The 22,275-nt window shown below is 44.1% G+C and overlaps 1 protein-coding gene across 1 annotated transcript in view; it reads left to right on the top strand.

The window, feature by feature from the left end:
• The window catches only part of LOC143315951 (prospero homeobox protein 1-like), a 36,288-nt gene extending 15,019 nt beyond the window's left edge, over positions 1-21,269 (top strand). The window contains exons 6-7 of the mRNA XM_076723563.1: positions 5,820-6,014; positions 18,704-21,269. Coding sequence (XP_076579678.1) covers positions 5,820-6,014; positions 18,704-18,889 — 381 coding nt within the window. The 3' untranslated portion in view covers positions 18,890-21,269. The remainder of the gene's footprint in view (positions 1-5,819; positions 6,015-18,703) is intronic.
• The last annotated feature ends 1,006 nt before the right edge of the window (positions 21,270-22,275 follow it).

Raw genomic sequence — 22,275 nt, 5'->3', positions numbered from 1 at the left:
GCGCTTTGGCCTGCCCCTTCACTCAGCAGATGGACAGTATTACAGGCTCGATCTGTAACTGAAGTCAGAACCACGAACGCTGGGACTGATCAGAATGAAAGCACCTTCCTACTGGAATTTATTGAAAACTCTGTGACAGCCGAACCTGAGGTTTAGCTTCAGATAGCTTTGCACTTTTTTGCTTTTCCACATCGACAAGTTCCATCTTTAAAAGGTATAACCCTGAAGCTTTCAGTCCTTCAGGAATGCATCAGCAGTAGCTCCAACATGGAGTGAAGAGAGTGAACGTCACGCAGTGAGACTGATATCACTTAGATCAAATTAAAACAGTACAACTGGCATCATTTCCTGTGAATACTCCGTGCATTAGTCGGCCATTTGAATCCAGCATTGGAACGGCAGACAAACAGCATCAAAAACAGGGGTCAATGGTGCATCTATTTACTCCCGTTTCAGAGGGGAGGGACTATTTGCTGTGCTTTAAAATTTCCTGCAGCAGGATGGTGTCTGTGGGATCGACTCAAAATAAACCACAGGGTACGTGTGTCATGGTACGTGGTTACACCCTTTATAGCGGTGTGATGCACTGATGTTTTTAATAGTTTTTGGACAATAGAGCTCTGTGGCACAGAGGAATACAACACATTTTTGGACAACTGAAACACACTTGTTAGGAGGAGTAATTTGTCGTTGGGCTTGTTGTTTTCATGAGATTTGCTGACAATAAGAATATATCTACACTCTTAGTCTTCAAGAAAATTACAGTTTCTTATTATTCACATCTATGCAAATAATGGTTTATCGTCAAATTTAGTTTTAATTGAGTCGTAATCCCACTTAATCCAGCATATTTATCTGTGGGAGGAACTCTGCAGATATTATTTTGCTTAATAAAAAAATGAATCATGGATAATCCTATTTGTGATGAGTGAGGCTGTTCTTTTCAAGCCTTCCTCTGTGTGTGTGTGTGTGTGTGTGTGTGTGTGTGTGTGTGTGTGTGTGTGTGCGCGCGCTGAGGGCTGAGTGAGAGCGAGCACCCTGTTGCTGTCTGTCTGTGTATGTGTGTGTCCTGTTTCATTGTCCCACTGCATTCATTACCCTCATCATTACCATATTTCCAAAATCCGGGTCAATGTCTCTTTCTCTTTCTCTTTCTCTCACCCTCTCTCTTACTCCTCCTCCTCCCCCTCCTCCCCCCCCTCCTTCCCAGGGAACAATAAGTAGCATGTGTTCGGAGGATCAGGCAGATTCACTGTAAGGGAATTAGGGCCCTGAATGGCTTCCCCTAATTGGACTTGAATGGACTTTGTCTATGGGAAAACTGGTTCTTAAAGATGAGCCTCTTACGCACAAAGGCTGCATCGCTCGGTGTGGGAAGTGGGTTGAGCTGACAACTGTTTCAGGCACAGATGAGCAAGCACGCACATCCACAGAAACACACACGGGATCTTAATTATGTAGTGAAAGCTCTTGCCTTCTGACCAGACAATCATATATGTGAGCACGAGACGCCGAGGTCCCTGCCGTCTCGTCTTGAGAGAGTCAGCGCGAGTAATTAAGACCTCGTTAAGACTGGAGTTAGGATTAATTAGACGCTCGCTGGCTCAGGGAGCTCCTTCCGACTCGCACACGCAAGTTCCCTGCCAGCTGAGGGGTTCTTACATGCGCGCACACACACACACACACACACACACACACACACACACACACACACAAGCACCGAATGCAAAACAGCAACACATTTCTCAACAACAGCCCTGAAGACTCTTGCCTTGAGAGGCTGGAATGACATCTCGTTGCCGCCGTCTCAGCAGGAATCAATTAGCGTCCAACCCGCCTCTCACCCGTCTTGTCAATTAGAGCTACACAGCCAATTTGGCAACGTCGGGATATGAACCAGCAACACCTCGTCTACTGATCCAGACATACTTGAACTTGAGTAATTACCATGTTGAAGCGATGGCAAAGATGACAAAATATTTAAATCTGTCCCTAGTTTTACTCATCTGAAACAACGTAGCTATATTTTGAATTCTTTAGGCTCTCTTTAAATGAAAAAATGTAAAAATAAATCTTTCTTGATTGCTCACTGTTTTAAAAATAGAGAACAGGTACCGTTTGGTGAGAAACAGTTTTGAAGGTTACTCAGGCCTGGCAATAATTTGTGTGTTTTCCTTTCTTTCTTGGAAAATAATCAGACAGTCTGGGGGAAATGTTGCTAAATAATGGAGCAAAACAAATCCAAGCCTCAGAATTATGACCATTAATAACATCACAGCACAAAGGCTAATGGTGTTTAGCTCCAAAAGACAAGCAAAAGGGCCAAAGTTAATGGGGAAATACAGTTGTAATGATTAAAAAAGCAATATAAAATAGTCATACAGTGGCCTGAAGTCAGTTTCCGTCTGTGTCTTGCAAAAGTTTGGCAGTGCTGCATTAAAAATTAAGCAAGACTTCTTCTGCAAACCAGAACCTTCTATAAACTACGGTGACTGTATGACTATGAATTAGAGGCTTTGTATGCTCTGCCTGAAATTGCCTCATAAACTTCACACGGACAAACAACTTCCCTGCAGTGTATACTGTCTAGTAAAGCAGAAATGCCCAAAATGTAATTTGAAAAAGTTACTACAACAGCTATTCTTCCAGGATCCACAGGAAACCTTCAGTGTAACAACTCATGGATTTGTGTTGATCGTGCACATTCACTCTGTCCTCTATAAAATGTGCCGAGCTACGACGAATCCGGTTGAAGTGGGCAGATTCTTAAAGGATGTGTGCGTTTGCCCTTCCAAAATGGCCTGGGGGGGCTGACAACACCCGCCATCAAGGGAAGGAGAAAGGGGGGTGAGGCACCCTGACACTTTCTCTGACACTCTCTCTTTCCCCCTTTTCGTTGTAAACAGAAAATGGCATTCCTCGAGCTCAGCATTTTGATTACCCCGCCCACCCACCCCCCCCACCTCCATTCTCTTTCTGTCTTTTGTCTCTTGTTTTTTTGGTTTCTGTTGATTGTGATGAGCTGGACAGGACGGTGGGTGGGTGGGTGGGAGGGCAGATGGTGGGACGGCTGAGTGCGTGCGTGTTTGTGTCCTGTCTACATGTGAAGTCATTCCTGGAATATCTTCCCTTTGAAAGAAAAACGATCAGGCTGACAAACACACACTTGACACTCAGAGATTTTGAGTTCTGTGTAGTTGGTGTCACCAGTAGTCTGATAAAGACAATTGGAGGGGAAACAGGCACAGTTTTGAAGATTCCTTGTTGTGATTTGAGTAGTACAGCATCATTTGATGCATAAGACCCTCAGACAGACCTAAAAGATGGCTGTGCAGTGACGGTGACGGTCATCAGCGAACAGTGTGGCAAAGTCAGCCTCGCATACAGTGGACAAGCAAGGTACTGCAACAGTATTTTCCCCATAGACCGCCAACAAAACAAGACATAAGTGTCTAAAACTGCTGACAGGGCAGGGGGCTTTCCAAACAAAGACAGAGCTAATATAATACGCCAGTATTATCTGAACTATGCCAACAAGTGCTGAATTGTTCGGTTTATAAAATGTCATAAAGTAATGAAAATTGTCCGTCAGAAGTCCAGGGTGTCATCTTTAAATAGCCTTTTCTGTCCTAAAGACCTGTTTTGTTTGTATAGAAGACAAAGAAAAACAGCAATTATTCACGTGAGAGAAGCTGGAACCGCTGAATGTTTGGTGTGTTTGCTTTAAAAAACAAATCTCTGGCACACAAATACACACGCAGAAAGTTGAATAATCTTTATTTGCACATGTGAGAATTGGAGTCATTTGTCGGTGTCTGGGGACTGGAGTGAGCATGATCTCATGTGTGTATGTCGTTTGCATGTCAGAGGTTGTCTGTGACGTGCTGTTTGCTCTCTTTGTGATTCGCGACGGACAGATGACATTGGCTTATGTGTGTGTGTGTGTGTGTGTGTGTGTGTAACAGTGTGTGTTTGTGTGTTAATTGCTGAGTTATCGTGTTCATTTTTCGTGCAACTCTTTTGTGGGTCAAAACGCCCCCACGCCACACACACACACACACACACACACACACACACTTCTCCCTCCCGCAAACAGCTTTGTAAAACCAACTCCCCTTCCTTCTGCTGCAGACACACACACACACCCTCCCTCCCAATTATGCTCCATTATGTCACCCCCTCTGACAGCTCCTGAAAAAATATCTCTTTCCCTCTCTGTCATCCTCTGCTCTCTCTCTCTCTCCCTGCATTCCTCTTCCGTGCTACCTCCCTCCATTCATCTCTCTCCCTCTCTCTCTCTTTCCCCCGATCGCTCTCGCTCATCCCTTGTTCCTGTGAGACAATGTCTTGTAACAATACCGAGCTTAATCTCCGTATCAAAGCCGTTTTTCCTCTTCACCGAACACACACACAAACACACACACACACACACACACACACACACACACACACGCTTTCACTGGGCTGTCACTGTGGTTTTTTTCCTGCATGTTTTTCTTTCTTATAATGAAAATGATGAAAAATAACGTACAGCTTGCAAACGATCACATGCTTTATCCAACAATGTACACAAAGGTCAGATTAGATCAAGCACTGCTCCTCCGTCATTCCCCTTCATCCCTCGCCCCCGCGAGGTGATCAAATACAAGAATCAACGGCAACATTTTACTGCTACCGCATGTGCGTTAATTAATGTGTCTCATTTGTCTTTTGCCTTTATTTTTGTCCTTGTGTTGTGATCCAGCATGTTTCACATCACTTATGGCTGGAATATATATGAACGAGTAAAAGTGGAGTTCAAATATTCAATTATTCGGAATTTTTCAACATGACATCTGGGAGAAAAAAAGACGCTCTGTCAGCTGAAAGACTGCTTCAATGTCCGACTCTGGCAGACATTTTTTGCAGTGTGCTGTCCAGGCCTGCAGGGCAGGAACAGTGTTTGAACAGAGTTGTTTCATGTTGATTCGGCTCAGTCCGAATGGCAAAATAATAAGACAATATTTGGGTCATTCTTGTTTGATAAGGAAGGATTCCAGGGGGCCATTTCTTTTCTTTTCTTTTCTTTTTCAGCAAGGACCCTCAAGGTGTAGACAGTGTTTTAGTGACTAATGAGGTGGATAAATTGAAATGTTTTAGAGATTTTAACCGTGTGAGTGTGTGTGTTAGTTGAAGTTAATTTGTGGGGGTTTACACACACGCATTATGTACAAACAGAGGACGCACGCACGTACACACGCGACAATGCAGGTAAATGCAGGTAAATGTATTGGGAATTTGATATTCCCATCAAAATAACTAAAACTTACTAATTCACACCAGCAGAGCAGCGTTTGCTTGAGTGAGACGAATGCTGCTGTAAACAAACCAAAACAAAGGTTGCTTGATTTCAAACAGACACATTTGCAATTGACCAAAAAACCTTAAAAATGAATAGGCGATGCAGAAATCCTCTTTTTCATTTCAGTGACCTGTGTTTCAGGCTGCATGCTTGATTCATTCTGAAGCGCACAAAGAGCTCATCTGTAAAAACACTTCCTTTCATTTTTGTTTTCCTCTTATTCAGACATTTACAGCTCAGAGTTGATAAAGTTTTCTTTTACAAGAGCTACTTCACATTTCACCATGCATGTATGTACCCAAGCAAATATCATGCTGTGCTATTGGAAATCCACAGCACCGTCAAACCAGAAGCAACATTCATTTGAACGGTTTTGTTTTTATTTCTACTAAATCTAATTAATCTGATCTCATGAACTGATGACGTGAGTTTGCTTTATTCGTCTGATGAATCACTATTCGACTGTCTTCCGCTGCAGTTCAATCGCTGCATCACCTCCCAGCTGATCAAGTGGTTCAGCAACTTCAGGGAGTTCTACTACATCCAGATGGAGAAGTTCGCCCGGCAGTCCATCAACGAGGGCGTGACTGCTGCGGAGGAGCTGATGGTGGGCCGCGACGCAGAGCTCTTCAGGGCGCTCAACATGCACTACAACAAGGCCAACGACTTTGAGGTAAGATGAGCCGGAGGGGGGCTCTCCAGTGTGTGAGTCTGGTGAATGTAGAGGCAGATAAGGGAAGGGGGGGATAATATAACAGTGACAATGTGTGTGAGACTGGGAGCAGATGATGATAGCAATGCTATGCTTTCAGAAATGACTGTGAACCCTTTCAAAACTTTTTGGAATACGTAAAAAAAACAAGTTGCCCTTCTCCGGCGCGCAGTGCGACGGCCATCGTGAGCAAACTGTTTCTCGGCTCTCTTTCAAAACTGACTTCAAACTGAACTCAGCTCCCCCTACACAAACGTCCTCTACCAAGTCAGCTGTTCGGAGCGCAACAGTCACCTCACGATTCTGCTGAGGTGTGGATGTCGCAGTACGTGTGCGTGTGTGTTTGTGTGTGTGTGTGTGTGTGTGTGTGCGTGTTCGATGAGGCGAAAGAGGACGCCGCTCGAGGCGTGGGTGTCCTTGTCAAAGCGATTTGCAGAAGTCACATTCTCTCCCTCACTTTTTCTCTCCCAATATTGGTCTAAGGGGACCTGAGGGCCCTTAAACTATTCAACGTAACATCAGCAGCATTTAGATGTCCATTAGCACACACCTCACTGCTGACACACACACACTTTCTTTTTTCGCTTAGTTGGAGCTTAAATGCACAGTAACACACACACACACACACACACACACACACACACACACAGACTTTAAGGTGTCTCAGTATTCTGTTCTGGAGGAATGAAGAACAAATGCTTTGCATGTTTTGCATAACAAGAGTCAGGTAGCTTTTCTCAGGTGTGTATGTAAAGAGCCTGCACAGGAAACAAACACACATGCAAATAAGTTGTGTGGATGCTGAATTTAGCTGGGGTTATTTTAAGGACTCAGGGGGCGAGGTTGAGCTCAGGAGTTTGAGCATGACGACTGTGCTTTTGTATATTTGAGCCACATATCAATTGTAGTCTGACTTAGCGCCAACGATCCTTGATATTTCGAAGTCTTTAAACTGATTTCCCATCTCTCCCTCATCCATTAGCTTCAGGTCACTTCAGCTCAATATGAAAATCAACTTGAAGACACTCGATACCAGAAACTGAGATAGGCAAACCATGACAGTGAACGTTCAGCTGTGTTTTCTGTTTGAATATTGTAGTCGTGCATTTGCAAGCAGTGACTTTTTTTTGCACGTGTCCCGAAATGAATGGAAAGTGATGTCTGCCTGAAAGGGAGGGGGCGGGGCGATTCATCGAGTTTCATTTTCAATTACAATTTGGCTTCCGACGATTATGAAGACAAGATTGTAAAACTGTAAAACTGTAAAATGATTATTGTGCCGTTTCAAAAAGGGCCAGAGAGTCGCACTTCAGCGATGCTTTCTCACATTTTATGCAGCAAATATAAACGACATTAAAATACACATCATGCATTGAATAAGATTTTTATGATTATTATTTTAATATTATGTGACATTATTTTATTTCTTTGATAGTTAAATTCTGTTAAAAATGTAAGGAAATCCACTGCAAAAAATCAGTTTTTTAGTTTAAGTTCAATGATTGCATGATGTTTCCAAAGTCACTGAGTAATCAGGTTAAACGACAGTTATGACCCAAATATCACGGTTTTTGCCATAATCGAGCAAAAGTAGAAAATCCCAACAATAGAATAACAGCTGGTGAAAATTTTAGTTAAAGGGCCAAATCACGGCCCCGTAATGTCTATTTGCCATCAGTGGAAGATGCTGCAGCGTGTGTGCTCTTTGTGCAGCAAAGCGATGGCGTGTTTGCAAAGGTAGGTAGAAATGTTCTTCCTGGACTTTGTCCCCTTTCCTGCCTGCCTCCTTCTCTCCCTTCACCTCCCTCCTTCCATCCCTCCATCCTTTTGCCCGTCTGCCCTGAGGGAACATTACTGGCTAGGGACCCTCTCTCTCTCTCTCTCTCTCTCTCTCTCCTTCTCTCACCCTTTCCCTCTCTCCCTCCCTCTCCTCCCCTCTGTCAAACTCAGAGGCGTGAAACTGGAACCACGGCCGATTCAGCAAGTCTCCCGACATACACACACACACACACACAGAAGTCTTCTCCTTTTGCCAAATTTAGCATCATCAGAGTTCCACCTTGGTTTGTCCCCCATCACACCCTCCTCCACTCCTCCCCTCCTTCCTCCTCTGTTTGCTCTTTCCTTGCTCCCTCTCCTTCCTGCTGAATCTGTCCTCTGTCGATACGTTCTCTTCGTCGCCTCCTCTCCTTATCCTCTCCTTCTCTTATCCCTCTTTCATTTAGCTTTGTCCTCTCCTCCCTCTCTGTCCCCTGCTGCCTTTCCTTCTCTCCTATTGTCCTTCTCTCTTCCAGTCCTCCAGTCCTCTCCCCTCCTTTCCCTTTCTCCCTCATTCCACCATTAACTCCTCCTGACTCTTGTCTCTTGTCTGTCTTTACCCATTTTTTCCACTCATCATCCTCTCATCTCTATGCCTCAACAGCTTTTATTTCTTCCATAATAGTCTGCTCTTTGTCAAATTAATGGCTAAAAGAAGGCCTGACGAGGTTAAATAATTTACAATTATTATGTTTCTCTGGTTAAAAAAATAAGTTAATCTTAGTCAGCGCTGTGCTCTTTGGTTTGATGGGTTGAAAAAAGCTCGTGTCATTAGTCAACGTACATGGCCAGCATTTTAAATAGTCATTGTAGATTATTGCTGTGGAAAGGTGAGTGTAATTTGTCGGGAGTTTGTGTGTGTGTGTGTGTGTGTGTGTGTGTGTGTGTGTGTGTGTGTGTGTGTCTTCCAAAGTTGGCATAAACAGGCCTCAGTAATTATAGCAGCTTCATTAATTACCTCCTCCTCCCCTCTCCAGCCACATTCTTTCAACTCTTCTTTCTTGTTTACCTCTCTCTCTCTCTCTCCATCCTTACTGTCTCCTCTCTCCTCCTTCCCCTCGCCTCCCCCGTCTCTGAAACAATTTTGTCCTAATTGCAGCTCTGCCCACTAACTAATGAGGAAGGCAAAGAAAGGAAGGAGGCTGGAGAAAGGGAAAGGAATACAGTAGTCTCATCTTCAAAAAAAAAAAACAAAAAAACAAAAAACGGGGAAAACAAAAGAGACAGAGAGGGCTTTTCTTTGCCAGGACACTCAGGGAAAGGTATCAGCTTCCACCTTCTGCCAAGAGGTAGACAAACGTTTCCTATTTTTCTTTTTTATATCGAGAACAGATTGACGAGTGGTTGCTTTAGACTGCCAGCAGCATTGCGCATGGCACTCTTAACTTGCGAGTGTGTGTTTGTTAAAGTTTCGGTGCGATATTTGATGCACACCTACGCTTTGGCATCATCAGCACATGCGCACCCTGCGCAGCTCAGACTATGTGAATGAGAGGTGGAAGAATGGGATGAAGTTGTCATATTTTTGTGTGTGTGTGTGTGTGTGTGCGTGTGTGTGTGTGTCGACTGAAGAGGGACAATGAGACATTTTTATGAAGCCTTCTGGAGGACATTCTCATCTTTCCAGTTCAAGGATCCTCGCTGGCTCTGTCAGCACCAAACCACGGCACAGCTGCGCCTCACACACACATGTTCACACATGCGTGCGTACACACACACACACACACACACACACACACACACACACACACACACAGATACTCATTTGTGTTCATCTGAAAGAGCAGAGATAGATGAAGGGTGGGTGTGGTTGCTACCAAAATCTGTCCTTTGACTTTGACACACACACACAAAAACACACACACACAGACACACACACACACACACCTAGAGGCCACCGAGTGGTCACACACTCACATTTCAGGGCTATCTGGTTTCATAAGCTGTGCAGTTCATGAAAGGCTGAACTTCTCATGTCTTTCTCCGCCGTTTTAGATTCTTTGTCATTCTTTGTCCTTATTCATCCATTCACTCATCTTTTCCACTTCCTCTTCATCTTCATGCGAGTCCACTGGAGGAAGAAAGGGCCGAGCTCGAGTCGAGGAATCGATTCTCAGAGTGGCCTTTCTATCACATTCGCTTCTCTTCTCATAGAAAATCCTCTGCAGCTTTAAATTACTGTCTTGGTGCTGAAGTTTGGGTCTATTTTGTGCATTGTGCCCAGTGCTGATGGGCTGTTTTCTGTCATTTTGTTACGACTTCATCAACACACACCAAAATATAAAAGATTCGTCTGCCTCAATCCAATTGCCCTAAGTTTTGAATTTTTTTCCTCTCATGTCTCCTCCGTCTTTCTCTTGTCCTTTTTTTGTCTTCTATTTGTAACCTACCCAGAAGGCGTGCGCACGCACACACACACACACACACGTTTCATAGACTACACGTGTCCTGCTTTCTTTTTCTCACCTCCCTCTTCCTCCAACTCTGATCTCTCCCTCATTCTGACTACAGAAGCTTTGGGGAATTACTACATCTTACACATTGGGGTTCATGATTTCAAGTCTTTTACTACTAGAGACGTTTAATTTGACTACTTTCGCGCCAAGTATTTAAAATATATCAAAAGAGCGTGCCAAAGCATCTGAAACGGAATTTTAGGATTTAGGATCATTGGACACCAAAACACTCTCTTTAAAGTTGAAGAGTCTTCAAGAGTCTCAAGGGAATCAGCTCAGATTAAGGGATTTTCATAAAAAACAAGCAGAGGACTAATGACTTCTAGTAAAAAAAAAAAAAAAAAAAAAAAAAAAACTGCTTCATAACTATTGGACCAGAGTTAGATGCAGCCTTGTCTCCTTGTTTATGTGCTACTGATGTGCTTTGCCAAATTCATTTCTGAGGTGGCTGGAAGGATGAGACTGGGATCGTTAGCTGTGGGCTACAGAAACGCTTGGTTAAGAGGAGATTAGGGTTTGCTTAAGAAAATTAGTTGTATATGAACATGCATTTTTAAGAAAGCCCTTAATCTACGTGAACACACACTCTGTCGCTGTCACTCATTAAGCAAGCATGAGCAATAAGTAACTCGGTCTTCCTCACTCTCTCCTCTCTGTTGCTGCTTGGCAGAAAGCGGTATGGTACAGACAATGCCACCTGCCAGTTTCTGTCACTATAATTATAGCTATCTGCTTGCAGCGTGTGTGTGTGTGTGTGTGTGTGTGTGTGTGTGTGTGTGTGTGTGTGTGTGTCTTAGTATTCCAGTTGAGAAGAGAAGGCATCATCTTTGTCACTGAGCCTGATTGGAGTCACGAGGGTCGTGTGCATGTGTGTGTGTGTGTGCATGTGTATGGTCTTCCTGTATGTGTGTGTGTGAATATGAGTGTGTGTGTGTGTGTGTGTGTGTGTGTGTATGCGTGTGTTGTGCATGCAGTGATTCCCTTCCCCTGCCCCAGCTGTCTCCTTAGCTTTAACAATAGGCCTGGTAACAAAGACGTGGCCTTCAGCCTCCGTCATGTGATACTAGTGGTCTGCAGCCTCTCAGTCAGATGACCCAGGCTATTGTCCTCTATGGGTGACACACACTTGCACACACACGCACACACAAGGAAGCACAGAACACACACACACACACACACACACACCATTCCAAGGAAGCCCAGCACGTGTGTGAACGCACGCACTCAAACGGCAGCATGCGGAGACGTGAAGGCACACGGTTTCGCACAGAAAGAAGATAACACACACTCATGAGATAGTGAGAACAGACGCGCACGCACACACAGACGCAATCTCAGGACGCAGACCCTTCCTCTCAGTCACATGCAGTCTGAACAAAGAGAAACTTTATTGCCATTGTCCTGGTGACAGTGAGATCAGTGACTGATTGACAAAAGAGCAGCAGAGAAAGGAAACATATTGCTGATGTCCTGGAGGAACCCCCAGTCTCCACTTTTACCTTTAATTTCACTCTTTAAACGACAGCAGGCATATCATTGTGGCCCCGAGGCTACGGCGGAGAGACGGGGATGTATTTGCCATCAAACGGCTGATTATTTCTCTAAAATACATGAGCTGTTTTTTTTAACTTTATGTGAATCCTGCTTTCCAGCACTGTGCGTCCAGCTTTACTTTCTAAAGGCTGCTGTGCAAATATGGGTGACTGTGTCAAACAGTATCTCACCAGCAGGTTACTGTCTGTGCTATTTATGTGCAGTATGTGCGGTGCAGCCGGAACGTAGAGGAACAGAACTGAATGACAGAAAAAGAAACAAGTGCCGCTCCCTCTTCCCTGAACAGCTTGAGTTAAAGAGCATTGAAGCAAGGCACTAGAGCCAAGTCTCAAGTCCTGACGATGCAACTTTCAAGAGTTGAGTCCTTGAGGGCAAGTCCAAGGTTTTCAGGTGTCTGAGTGATGACGAAATGATGGAGCATTTTAACATTTTCTTTTCAAATGTGCATTCAGATCTTTTGTGCAAAGCTGAGACAAATCCTTTCATTGACCCTGTGATTAAATATTTAAGGTGGGTGGCTGTGCAAGGCCTGCCTTTCATCATCTTGTTCATCTTAATTATTTGGTGTTCCTGGACTTGGAAGTTGTTTTGTTTTCATCAAGTCTTGATTTTTCTGTCTTATTGCACAGATCTGGCCCTAAACATTCAGCAGAAGTAGCTTGCGATTTTATCAGAAGCTCCTGTTAAAGATTCACAATTGTGTCATTTGTCCGTCACACAAACTTGATCCTAACGACAGTCAGCAAGAGTGTGTTGCAACAAGAGAGGAAAGAGAAGCTGAAGAACCAAAACAACCATGTTTTGGACACAAATTACGGAGTGTCCTCTTAATGTATGAATCAGTGTTCGCCTGAGGCCGGATGGAAGGGGCAGGGGGGGAGCATGGTCAGTGTGCTATAAAGATCCAGATAAGAAAAACAGGAATGCAGACAGAGATGGAAAAAACAACAGGAGGCGTTCGGCCACCATGAGCTACCAGAGTCCATCTGAACTCCCTTAATCACTCCGACAATCACGTCTATATCTGCAGCACAGAGAGACGATTAACAGCGTCAAAGTAGGAATTTCCATTTCTTAATTTCTGCCGAAGGAGAGTGGATGAAAGGAAGAAGATGAAGAAGAGGAAGAGTCCCAACTGCGGATCTGTGTGTGTGTTTTTGTATTTTCCTGCCAGGGCTTGTCTGTGTGTGTGTGTGTGTGTGTCTGTGTCTGTGTGTGTGTGTGAGAGAGAGACTAAAGCCAGGCCTGATAGCAGGGAAAGAGAGGGAGAATGAGAGAGAGAACAGGAGGAAAAAGGAAGCAGATGCTTGTGTGTTGGCACAAAAATGATATGTCCACTGACACACACACACACACATATAGACACACACACAGGCACAGAGCTAAGTCCACAGAAGGAGCAGCACATGAAAGAGTTCCAGTATTGTCTCGTTGATAGCAAAATACTCTACTGACCAACAGCAAAGTGGACCTCAAGGCCACAGAGCCAATGAATGGCAACAAAATAAAGTGTGTGTATGTGTGTGTGAGGTGAGGGTCATCTGAAACTGAAAAGAGCAGCACCCTGCAACAAGACGAGAAATAGAGACGGTTCGAAAGGGACAAGCCAGCTGAAAAATGAACAATGACCAGGTAGGACTCACAAGAAGCAGTCTGCACTGTTCCTACACCTTGAGAATCCAGCATATGGTGTTTGCACAGTGATCTCTTAAGAGCCTGGTGTGTGTGTGTGTGTGTGTCTGTGTGTGTGTGTGTGTGTGTACATGCTTTTCCTTTTGTGTAAGACCGCGAGTGACGGTGGCAAGGAAACAAACAGATAGGTGGGAAGGCAGGTGGACAGATGTATGGATAGGTGAATAGGTGGGGTCAGCTGAGGACACACAAGCACACACACGGCCCACACCTCTTGTTTTCAGAGGAGAGGAGCGGAGGGGGAGGTGGGGGGGCGGGGAGAGAGAAGGGAGGTGGGGATAAACGGGGACAGGAGAAGAAAAATGAGCAAGCTTTAAGGCAGAAGGGGAAAAGGAGAGAATGAATTTAGACACAAGTCAGGGACGTGCATGGAGAATTTCCATGACTTTAAAACAGCGCTGCTTATTACCGAGCTTACTGAACAACAACCAGCATTTAACGGCAAGACTAATCAGTGACTTCACCGCACACAGCAAAGGAGATCTCCATTTGATCAAGTCATTTCTTCAGCTAGAGCGTTTCGTAAATCATAATTTCCATTAAACAGGAAAAAGCTTCAAGGATTCTGCGTCACTATTGCTCGAACAACAAAAAATCTAATATATAAGCCAAAGAGAAGACATCACATAATAGCAGTGTGGGAACTGGTAGAATTTGTTGGATTTTGGTGGATTTCTGTACAGAATGAAGCAGCATCAGACATGAAGTCACAGAGAAGGCGGCACTCACAGAGATCTGACAGATCCTTCGGTGTGAGTGCCTTTGTCTGGGTTTGAGAAGCATGTCTGCGTTGTAATGGGGAAGCAGAGGTGCTAAAGTGGAATATTTTTGTGGGTAAGGACCTGTAGCATCTCTCATCAGAGAGCAACAGCTGGGAGAGATGCTGAGCGAAGGGATTACGGTGTTTCAAATCACACTTTGTGATCAAGTGATTCTTCTGCTCACTGATAAGTGATGCTTTCTGTCTGAGTGTGTCACATCTAAGTTAAGTCTAAGTTAAGTTTTTCTCCTGTTTTGGACGTGTTAAAATGGGGCAGTGTATCCATAAAGAAGTAACCTACTTAAAAAAGGCTCTCCTTTATTCTAAAAATAATTTTTAGTGCAACACTGCCCTTTTGTGCTTGTGGTCTGCACTGTAAAAAATGACTAAATTAGCAAAGCGGACGTCACTGTTGCTAAGTGCTGTGCTGTTTCTGCACTTTGATGGTTTGACTTCCTGCACGTGGGGCTCTTTTGTGTTTTCACTGCTCATGCTCATGTTTATTGCGAACAAGCAGCTGCTATTGGTGCTACTAGATACATTGAATACGCCAGATTGTTTTTTCCAGGAAAAAGAAAAAACTAATTCTGTTAAATGACTGCTCGGAAGCAAGATAGAGCTTTAAAATAAATATTCAGATTCATGGAAATGGGGAAGATTTTTATGTTAGTTGTGGTTTGATGTCATTGTTCTTCCTGTTTTGAGATGGAAATGTCTGTATTTTTCCTTCATACACTCTGGTAAGATGGTCATAACTTTCCACTCTCAGTAAAACATGGCTAAAATGAAAATGAGACAGAGATGCAGATGCAGATGCAGATGAGCAAACCAAAACGCAATGATTGATACATTTGCAAATGCAAATTACACTCGCATGCAATGCACTGGAAGAGCTGAGGAAGAGCAGTGAACGCATCGGGAAAAGCATAAACAGATGCAGCAGCCTTCATCCAGGTGAAGCAAAGCTTTCCATCAGCACTATGGGAACTTGTCACTTCAAAAATAAGAGCGTGTGATGCGTAATAAACATTCAGTGAGCTTGTGATTTCTCATATTTCCAAGAAGATTCGAGGGCGGAAGTGCCAGAGAGGAGGACGAAGAAGAGGGGATGAGAGGATGAGAGAAAGAGGAAAGAAAAGAGAGGGAGGGCATCCCAGTAGGCCTCCTTGTTGGGCAGCGATTTAGAGATTACAGGCTCTTGTCCTTCTGTGTGTGTGTGTGTGTGTGTGTGTGTGTGTGTGTGTGTGTGTGTGTGTGTGTGTGTGTGAGGACAGAGTAATTGAGCCTCCCTTCATCCAATATTTACCCACCAAACCAGAGCAATCATGCGAATTATGTTTACTGGGAACCAAGTGTCTTTCTTCCTCTTTATCATTTCTTTCCTACTTTCCCTCTCTCTCTCTCTCTCTCTCTCTCTCTCTCTCTCTCTCTCTCTCTCTCTCTCCCTCTCTCTCTCTCTCTCTCTCTCCTGGCAATTACACACCATATCAAGATCCAAGCCAGGAGAAAATCACACATGCGCGCACACACACACACACACACACACACACACACACACACACACGGGGGAAACAGGCCCATCTGTATTGATGATGGCCTAATTTAGATCTCTTTATTGGACTGATTTACGACAGCCAGACAAATCTGGGCATCTGGACCCAAGTGTGTGTCTGTGTGTGTTTGTCCAGTCGAGCTGGTGCCCAACAAGACACACAACATCCTCCCGGCTTCCTTTCATTCTCTCTGCTCGTGTTTTCCTACCTGTCTGTGTATCAGCGGTGTCCTGTCCTCTCTCTGTCGGGGGCTCGTTCACTTCGAGTCCTCTCGCCACTGCGACGATGACACGTCATCCTGAAACATTTTAAAAACACACCAATCATCGCGCTGAACGAGGCAGCGCCGACGCTGCAGCGCGAAAACACTCGGGCCAGAGACTTCTGAGGTCAAGGTCGCAGAATCTCTGACTGTCCGACTGTGCATGCTGGTTTTTGTTTCACAGCTTTTTGCAATTGAGATATCAAACAAAAGACGAACAAGCACAGCGACAGACGAAAAAGCAACAGCGGAGTTGAGAAGATCCGCTGAGCAGTATTCAATCAGGTCGTCCAGGCTTTGTAGCTTCGCCCCTGCATTTCACGTGTTTCGCTCATGCATCCCACTATAGCCAAAGTGACTGGAATAAGATTTAATTTGAGCTTCAAAGAGGTAGAAAGGTAAGAAATATTAAAATGATGTTCTGGGAAGGTGTCAAAAGGAGTGGTTGAGTCTTTTCTTTTAAGATGAGAGCCAATTTGAACAAGTAAAGGATGAAGGGATGGAATGCAGGAGGGAGAGGACGCCTCAAAGGCACATTCATCTTCAAGATCAAGCTCAGGTTTCAACTTTTATTTGTCCCAGTGGGCGGTTTCACAGCAACTATTAAAAACAGCAGCTTGACTTTGGCTTTCTGTGTTTTCTTGCAGGGGTAAAACAAGACAGGAAAGACTTTTAAAAGACAGAAATGTTTTGGCACCTGCTGAGGTTTAATGACTATCTCTTTTTTGTGAAAATATAATTCCCATTCATTACAACTGGGGTCATATTTTTGTAGTTGTGGCCATCATTCATTTCTCTAATAACACGATTGTACTCACCAAGTTCACCGCTGAGATCTGAAATGCAGCAGCATCACTAAAGAGAAGAAAAACAAGCAGTCAGACAGTCTGAGGGGGTTTAAACTGGCAGGTTAGTCAAACTTGTGGAGGCTAAATGTTTAAATTACATGACAGTTTATGGACAAATGTGTAAAATCGACCATGTCTGCATTGGAGTTATCACTTGTAAAGTTTAATCTTTAGTGTGTGTGTATGAGAAAGAGCATGTGTGTCTGTGTGTGTACAGTAGTGTCTATAGCAAGACAGTGACAGAGGGCCTCATTGAAATAACTGTGGTCTCAAGGGGCCAGCTAAAAAGAGAGAGAGAGGGTAGGTGAGGGTAGACAGAGTATATGAGAGTCCAGGGAATCATTTAGGGGGTGTGTGTGTGTGTGTGTGTGTGTGTGTGAGAGAGGGAGAGTGTGTGAGGTGATTCATCCGTTCTGGTGGCGGCTAACCTTGGCATGTCCTGCCACGCGTGACGGGGTTACACCCAGACGGCACTCTGTCGTCCTCTGCGTGTGTGTTTGTTGGGGTGTATAGGTGCATGTACCTTGTCTGGAAGAGTCAGCCTCCTGTGTCTGTGTGTGTGGGTGTGTGTGTGTGTGTGTGTGTGTGTGTGTGTCTGTACATCTGCATGCAAAAAAAAGAGACAAAGAAGAAGAAAAAAAGAGGGATCTAGTCAGGTTGTTTAGTGTCTTTCAATGATCTTGCCCCCGGGAGAAAGGGCAGAGGAAAGAATGAAAAATGTGTGTGTGTGTGTGCGTGTGTGTGTGCCATTGTTCTGCTGTCAAACACTTCCATGAGCACACACAAAGCATTAAAACACACACACAAACACACACGAGAAGCCTTGTGATGACAGTATATTTATGCCTGCATGTGGAAAGGACAATTGGATCCCTGCAATCCCTTCGCTCTTGTTTTAACTCAGCCACACACACACAAACAAACACACACACACACACATACACACACACACACACACACACACACACACACACACGCACAGAGGCTGTGACAGATCACAGACAACTGTTCACCTGCCATTGTCAAGGACTGAGTGTGTCATTACGTGCGAGTGTATGCATAAGGAACTCTGACACCAAACACACACACACACACACACACACACACACACACACACACACACACACACACACACACACACACACACACAGCTGGGAGCGGTTAAGAAAGGGGAAGTGTATTTAGGGGAAGTTCACAGATGAAGAAGAACTACAGGAATAGTAATATATGGACACCTGAAACACACACACACACACACACACCTCAATCTTCACATTTGTCAGTTACTTGTCTTAAAGCAAACTCTGTATTTGAAGACTGAAAACATAATTTTATTTTTCTATCAGCTGTGGCACATGTGAACATTTAAATGGAAACAAACATCCTCGATGTATTAATGAAGCCCTTTACTCATTAAGAATGCTGAATATTCTGTTATCATTATATACAGCCCTGCTGCCAGGTTCTGATATCTGGTAGAAAGTTGTCCCAGAAGAGGCTGTTACAGCAGCAAATTGATGCACAAGGTTTTAGAATGATGTACTTTTAGCTTTTAAATACTGGACTGTAACTTTACATTTAAGACAAGAAAGGGGAAGGTGATTAGAGGGAAGTTCCTCTTCAGCTCAAACAATCAAGGCAAGAATTTAACTTGTGATTTCCTCTCTTTCTCCCTCCTCTTTTTCCCACTTCCTCCTTCTCCTATAGGTCCCTGAGCGATTTCTGGAGGTGGCCCAGGTGACTCTTCGCGAATTCTTCAATGCCATCGTGGCTGGGAAGGATGCAGACCCGTCCTGGAAGAAGGCCATCTACAAGGTGATCTGCAAACTGGACAGCGAGGTTCCTGAGGTCTTCAAATCCCCCAACTGTCTACAAGAACTCCTCCATGACTGACTAAAACGAGGAAGGAAGCACTGCAAGCGAGACAAACTTCCGAGGACCATGAGAAGACAGTAAGAAAATGCCTCCCAGGGTGCACTTAGACTAGGCTGAGGTCTTCAGTGAAATGCGTTTCAAGGTGTTTGACGTTCATACCGCGATGCAGAGACTTGAAGTGGGTTCTCCGTGGAGGCTTCTGGAGGGGTTTGCTGATGGTTGTTTTTGGTCAGCCCGTCTTTTAAAAACAAAACTGCCCTCAAAATGTTTTATATATATATAAAAAAAAAAAAAAAATCCTCTTCAACGACTTCTGCGAGGGCTCGGACTCATGAGGCAGACGACGCTCAAATTAACGAATTATGTTGAGACTTTTATAAATTAAAAGCAAAGCAGTGAAATTGAACCTCCTTGCACTTACCGAAAAGCTCCTTGTTGCCGAAAAGCCCGTCTCCTCTTTCTCCTCCACCTCAGCCAAGCTCGCTCTTCATCCCTCTCTGGAGGAACAAAGGCGTGAGGATAGATGATGGATCGATCCTCAGCCCGTGACTTGGGGTCCGGAGCGAACTAAAAATGAAGAAGATAATATATAAAAATCTTTTTATTGTGGATGTTTTTAAGTTACATGGACATTTTTGAGAAAAAGTGATGTTTCTGTATTTTTTCTCCTTTGTATAAGCTTACAGCCTCTCTTCTATGAACCCTCACTCACACACATACACGTGCACACAAAACCACGTACACATGCTCTCATACACACACACACACACATGCACACACACACACACACTTCTTGAGTAGGAAAGCACAGTAGCATTCCCAAATCCTCAACCAAACCCAGACAACCTGGGCAACAGACTTAGTTGTTGTTTATTTCCCCTCCTTCCCCCTCCTCTTTTTACTTCTCCCTCTTCCTCCTGTACTGAGACGTTCTGGGTGTTTTTTTGACTGTGTGGCTCCCCCTGCCCCACCCTTCCCTGGCCGCCCCTCTTGGCTCCTGTTGCATTCAGGCACCCAGAGCATCAAAGACATTCTACACTTCCACTTTTCACAACATTAGAAAAAGAGTTGTCTCAAACCTGAGACGAACCGTAGGGAAACCTTATTTTAAGCCGTCATGAATCCGCCTGCTCCTCCATTCGCTGGACTTGTCTTACAAAATTACATTTTTGATGAGGAGCTATTACATTTTTTATGCAGGATTTGTCACAAAGTTATGAACTGAGCGGGACATTTTGTAATTGAAAAATACATTAAGTCTGAGTGCTTTCTGGGGGACAAACTATGGAAAGGCAACACTGTTTCTGGTACTTCTGTGCTGCACTTTCTGGCAAAGAAATACACGAGTATCTACAACCCTGCTTCCCAAAAATGGTGTGTAAAACACAAATAAAAACAGAATGCAATCATTTGCAAACAAACTGTGTTTACGACAAAGTGTTCTTCAGCTCATGCAGCAGTCTCCTTTCTACAATCATGTGTTCACAAAGTGTTGAACCTCTCTCCATCCTCGCTTGTGAACGACTGAGCCTCTCCAGGATGCTCCTCTCATACCCAATCATGACACTCTCACCTGTTACCAATGATCCTGTTTACCTGTGGAATGTTCCAAACAGGTGTTTTTGGAGCATTCCACAGTTTTCCCTGTCTTTAGTTGCTCCTGTCCCAACGTGTTTGAAACATGTTGCTGCATCAAATTCACAATAAGCAGATATTTACATGAAATATTGAGCAGATGTCAAAAAGGATGAGCTGATTATCCCAATCTGTCAGAGCCTTTTTGGAATCAGGGTTGTACATATGCGAGCATATCATCTAAGCAGCGCGTCATTCGCACACTACACAAACATGGTGCTCTGGGACAGGCTAACCTTTGGCGATACACTCTTCACAGTGCCTCTTTTAAGCACTGATTGGACTCTGCACGGAAGTGTTTAACACCATTAAAAACGCTGACAACTCACTGTGGTACAATCAGACGTTGTCGAATTGAGCCTCCTACGTTCAGAGATGTCAAAATGTCCCATTTTCCCCTTTAAACTGGAAACAAATCTTCATTTGACAAACAGATTTTTCTTGTTGCTCTGGGTGGCCAAGAGGGGCAGCCGCACCGACCAGGTCATGTGTGAAGTGTTTAAGGTTTTAACAGCAGAAGAAAAAAAAAAAAAAAAAAAAAGACATACGACAAAATGCTGATATTTGTAGCTTGTATAGATGTAATAATTACTCTGATCACTCTGATATTGTTATTATTTATAATTGAAATAATTATTCCTATTAATGTTATTCTGATGATGATGATTATTATTAATGCTTGCTACAGATTTGACCAGTGGTTTACTCATTGTTTATCCATCACACTGCAACATGAAATAAATTATTCTTTGAGAAAAAAGAAGGGGTCATTTCTAAGCCGTGTTAATTTCAGTCATGAAAATCCTTTTGTCGAAATATGTTAAGTCACATTTTTCCTTGACGAAGACAACGATGAGACGGCACCAGTGTCATTAAACACCAGCTGTGACCACATCAACACGCAAAGAGATGGAGACGAAACATTAAAGACTGTTTTCTTTTCAGTGCAGCAGTTCTGTTTCCTGTTCAGCGCCGCTTTCTCGGGACCACGGCAGCAGCACACGGTGAACGCAGGCGGAACTTGAAGTAACTCACATCAGCTGTTTTATAGAAAGCAAGTTAGATGAGAGACAAAAACATTCAGGTTTTTTTTTTTAGGCCCAGACTTTTGGTCAACTAAAACTTGACAAGATAAACCAGGATGAGGTTGACTAAATATGACAAAAACTAACGAGGACATTTGACACAGGACTAAATGAACACCCTCTGTGACAGTGGAATAAGCGTGTCACTGTCTTTATCGCTGCTGTGTTTTTGCTCAGCAGAGGTGCAGAGGGCGTTGACCGTTTACACACCAAATCGCCATCAACCCAAGCAGTAACTAGGCAACATGATGGCCAATTTAACTCTGTCCATGCCCCCCCCCCCTCCCCGTCTCCCCGTCTCCCTCTCTCTCCCTCTCGCTCGCTCGCTCGCTCTCTGGATTCTGTATAGGGGACATGTGATCCCTTGTTGTTGTTGCTGATGAATTGAAAAGAGGAGCGCTGTGTGATTATTGTCAGCACAAAAGCCTCAAAAAGCTGCTGACGCCTAGATTAGCCAGTACAAAGACGCAGGGACAGACAGACACACACACACACACAAACACAAAAAGATATAGGTACAGACTCACACTCACACAAAGGCACAAGGCCTGTCTGCCCTCGTTGCCCTACCATCATTCTCACTCCTCTGCCCCTCCTCTGCTCATCCTCTCACCCCTTCATCACTGACACTACGCTGCCCTCTCCCCCTTCTTACCTCTCCTATATCCTCTCCTCTTCCTCTCT

This window comes from Chaetodon auriga, chromosome 23 (assembly GCF_051107435.1).
Source record: "Chaetodon auriga isolate fChaAug3 chromosome 23, fChaAug3.hap1, whole genome shotgun sequence".
Taxonomy (NCBI): domain Eukaryota; kingdom Metazoa; phylum Chordata; class Actinopteri; order Chaetodontiformes; family Chaetodontidae; genus Chaetodon; species Chaetodon auriga.
Note: the sequence above shows the minus strand (reverse complement) of the source record. Positions and strands in the feature narration are given on the sequence as shown.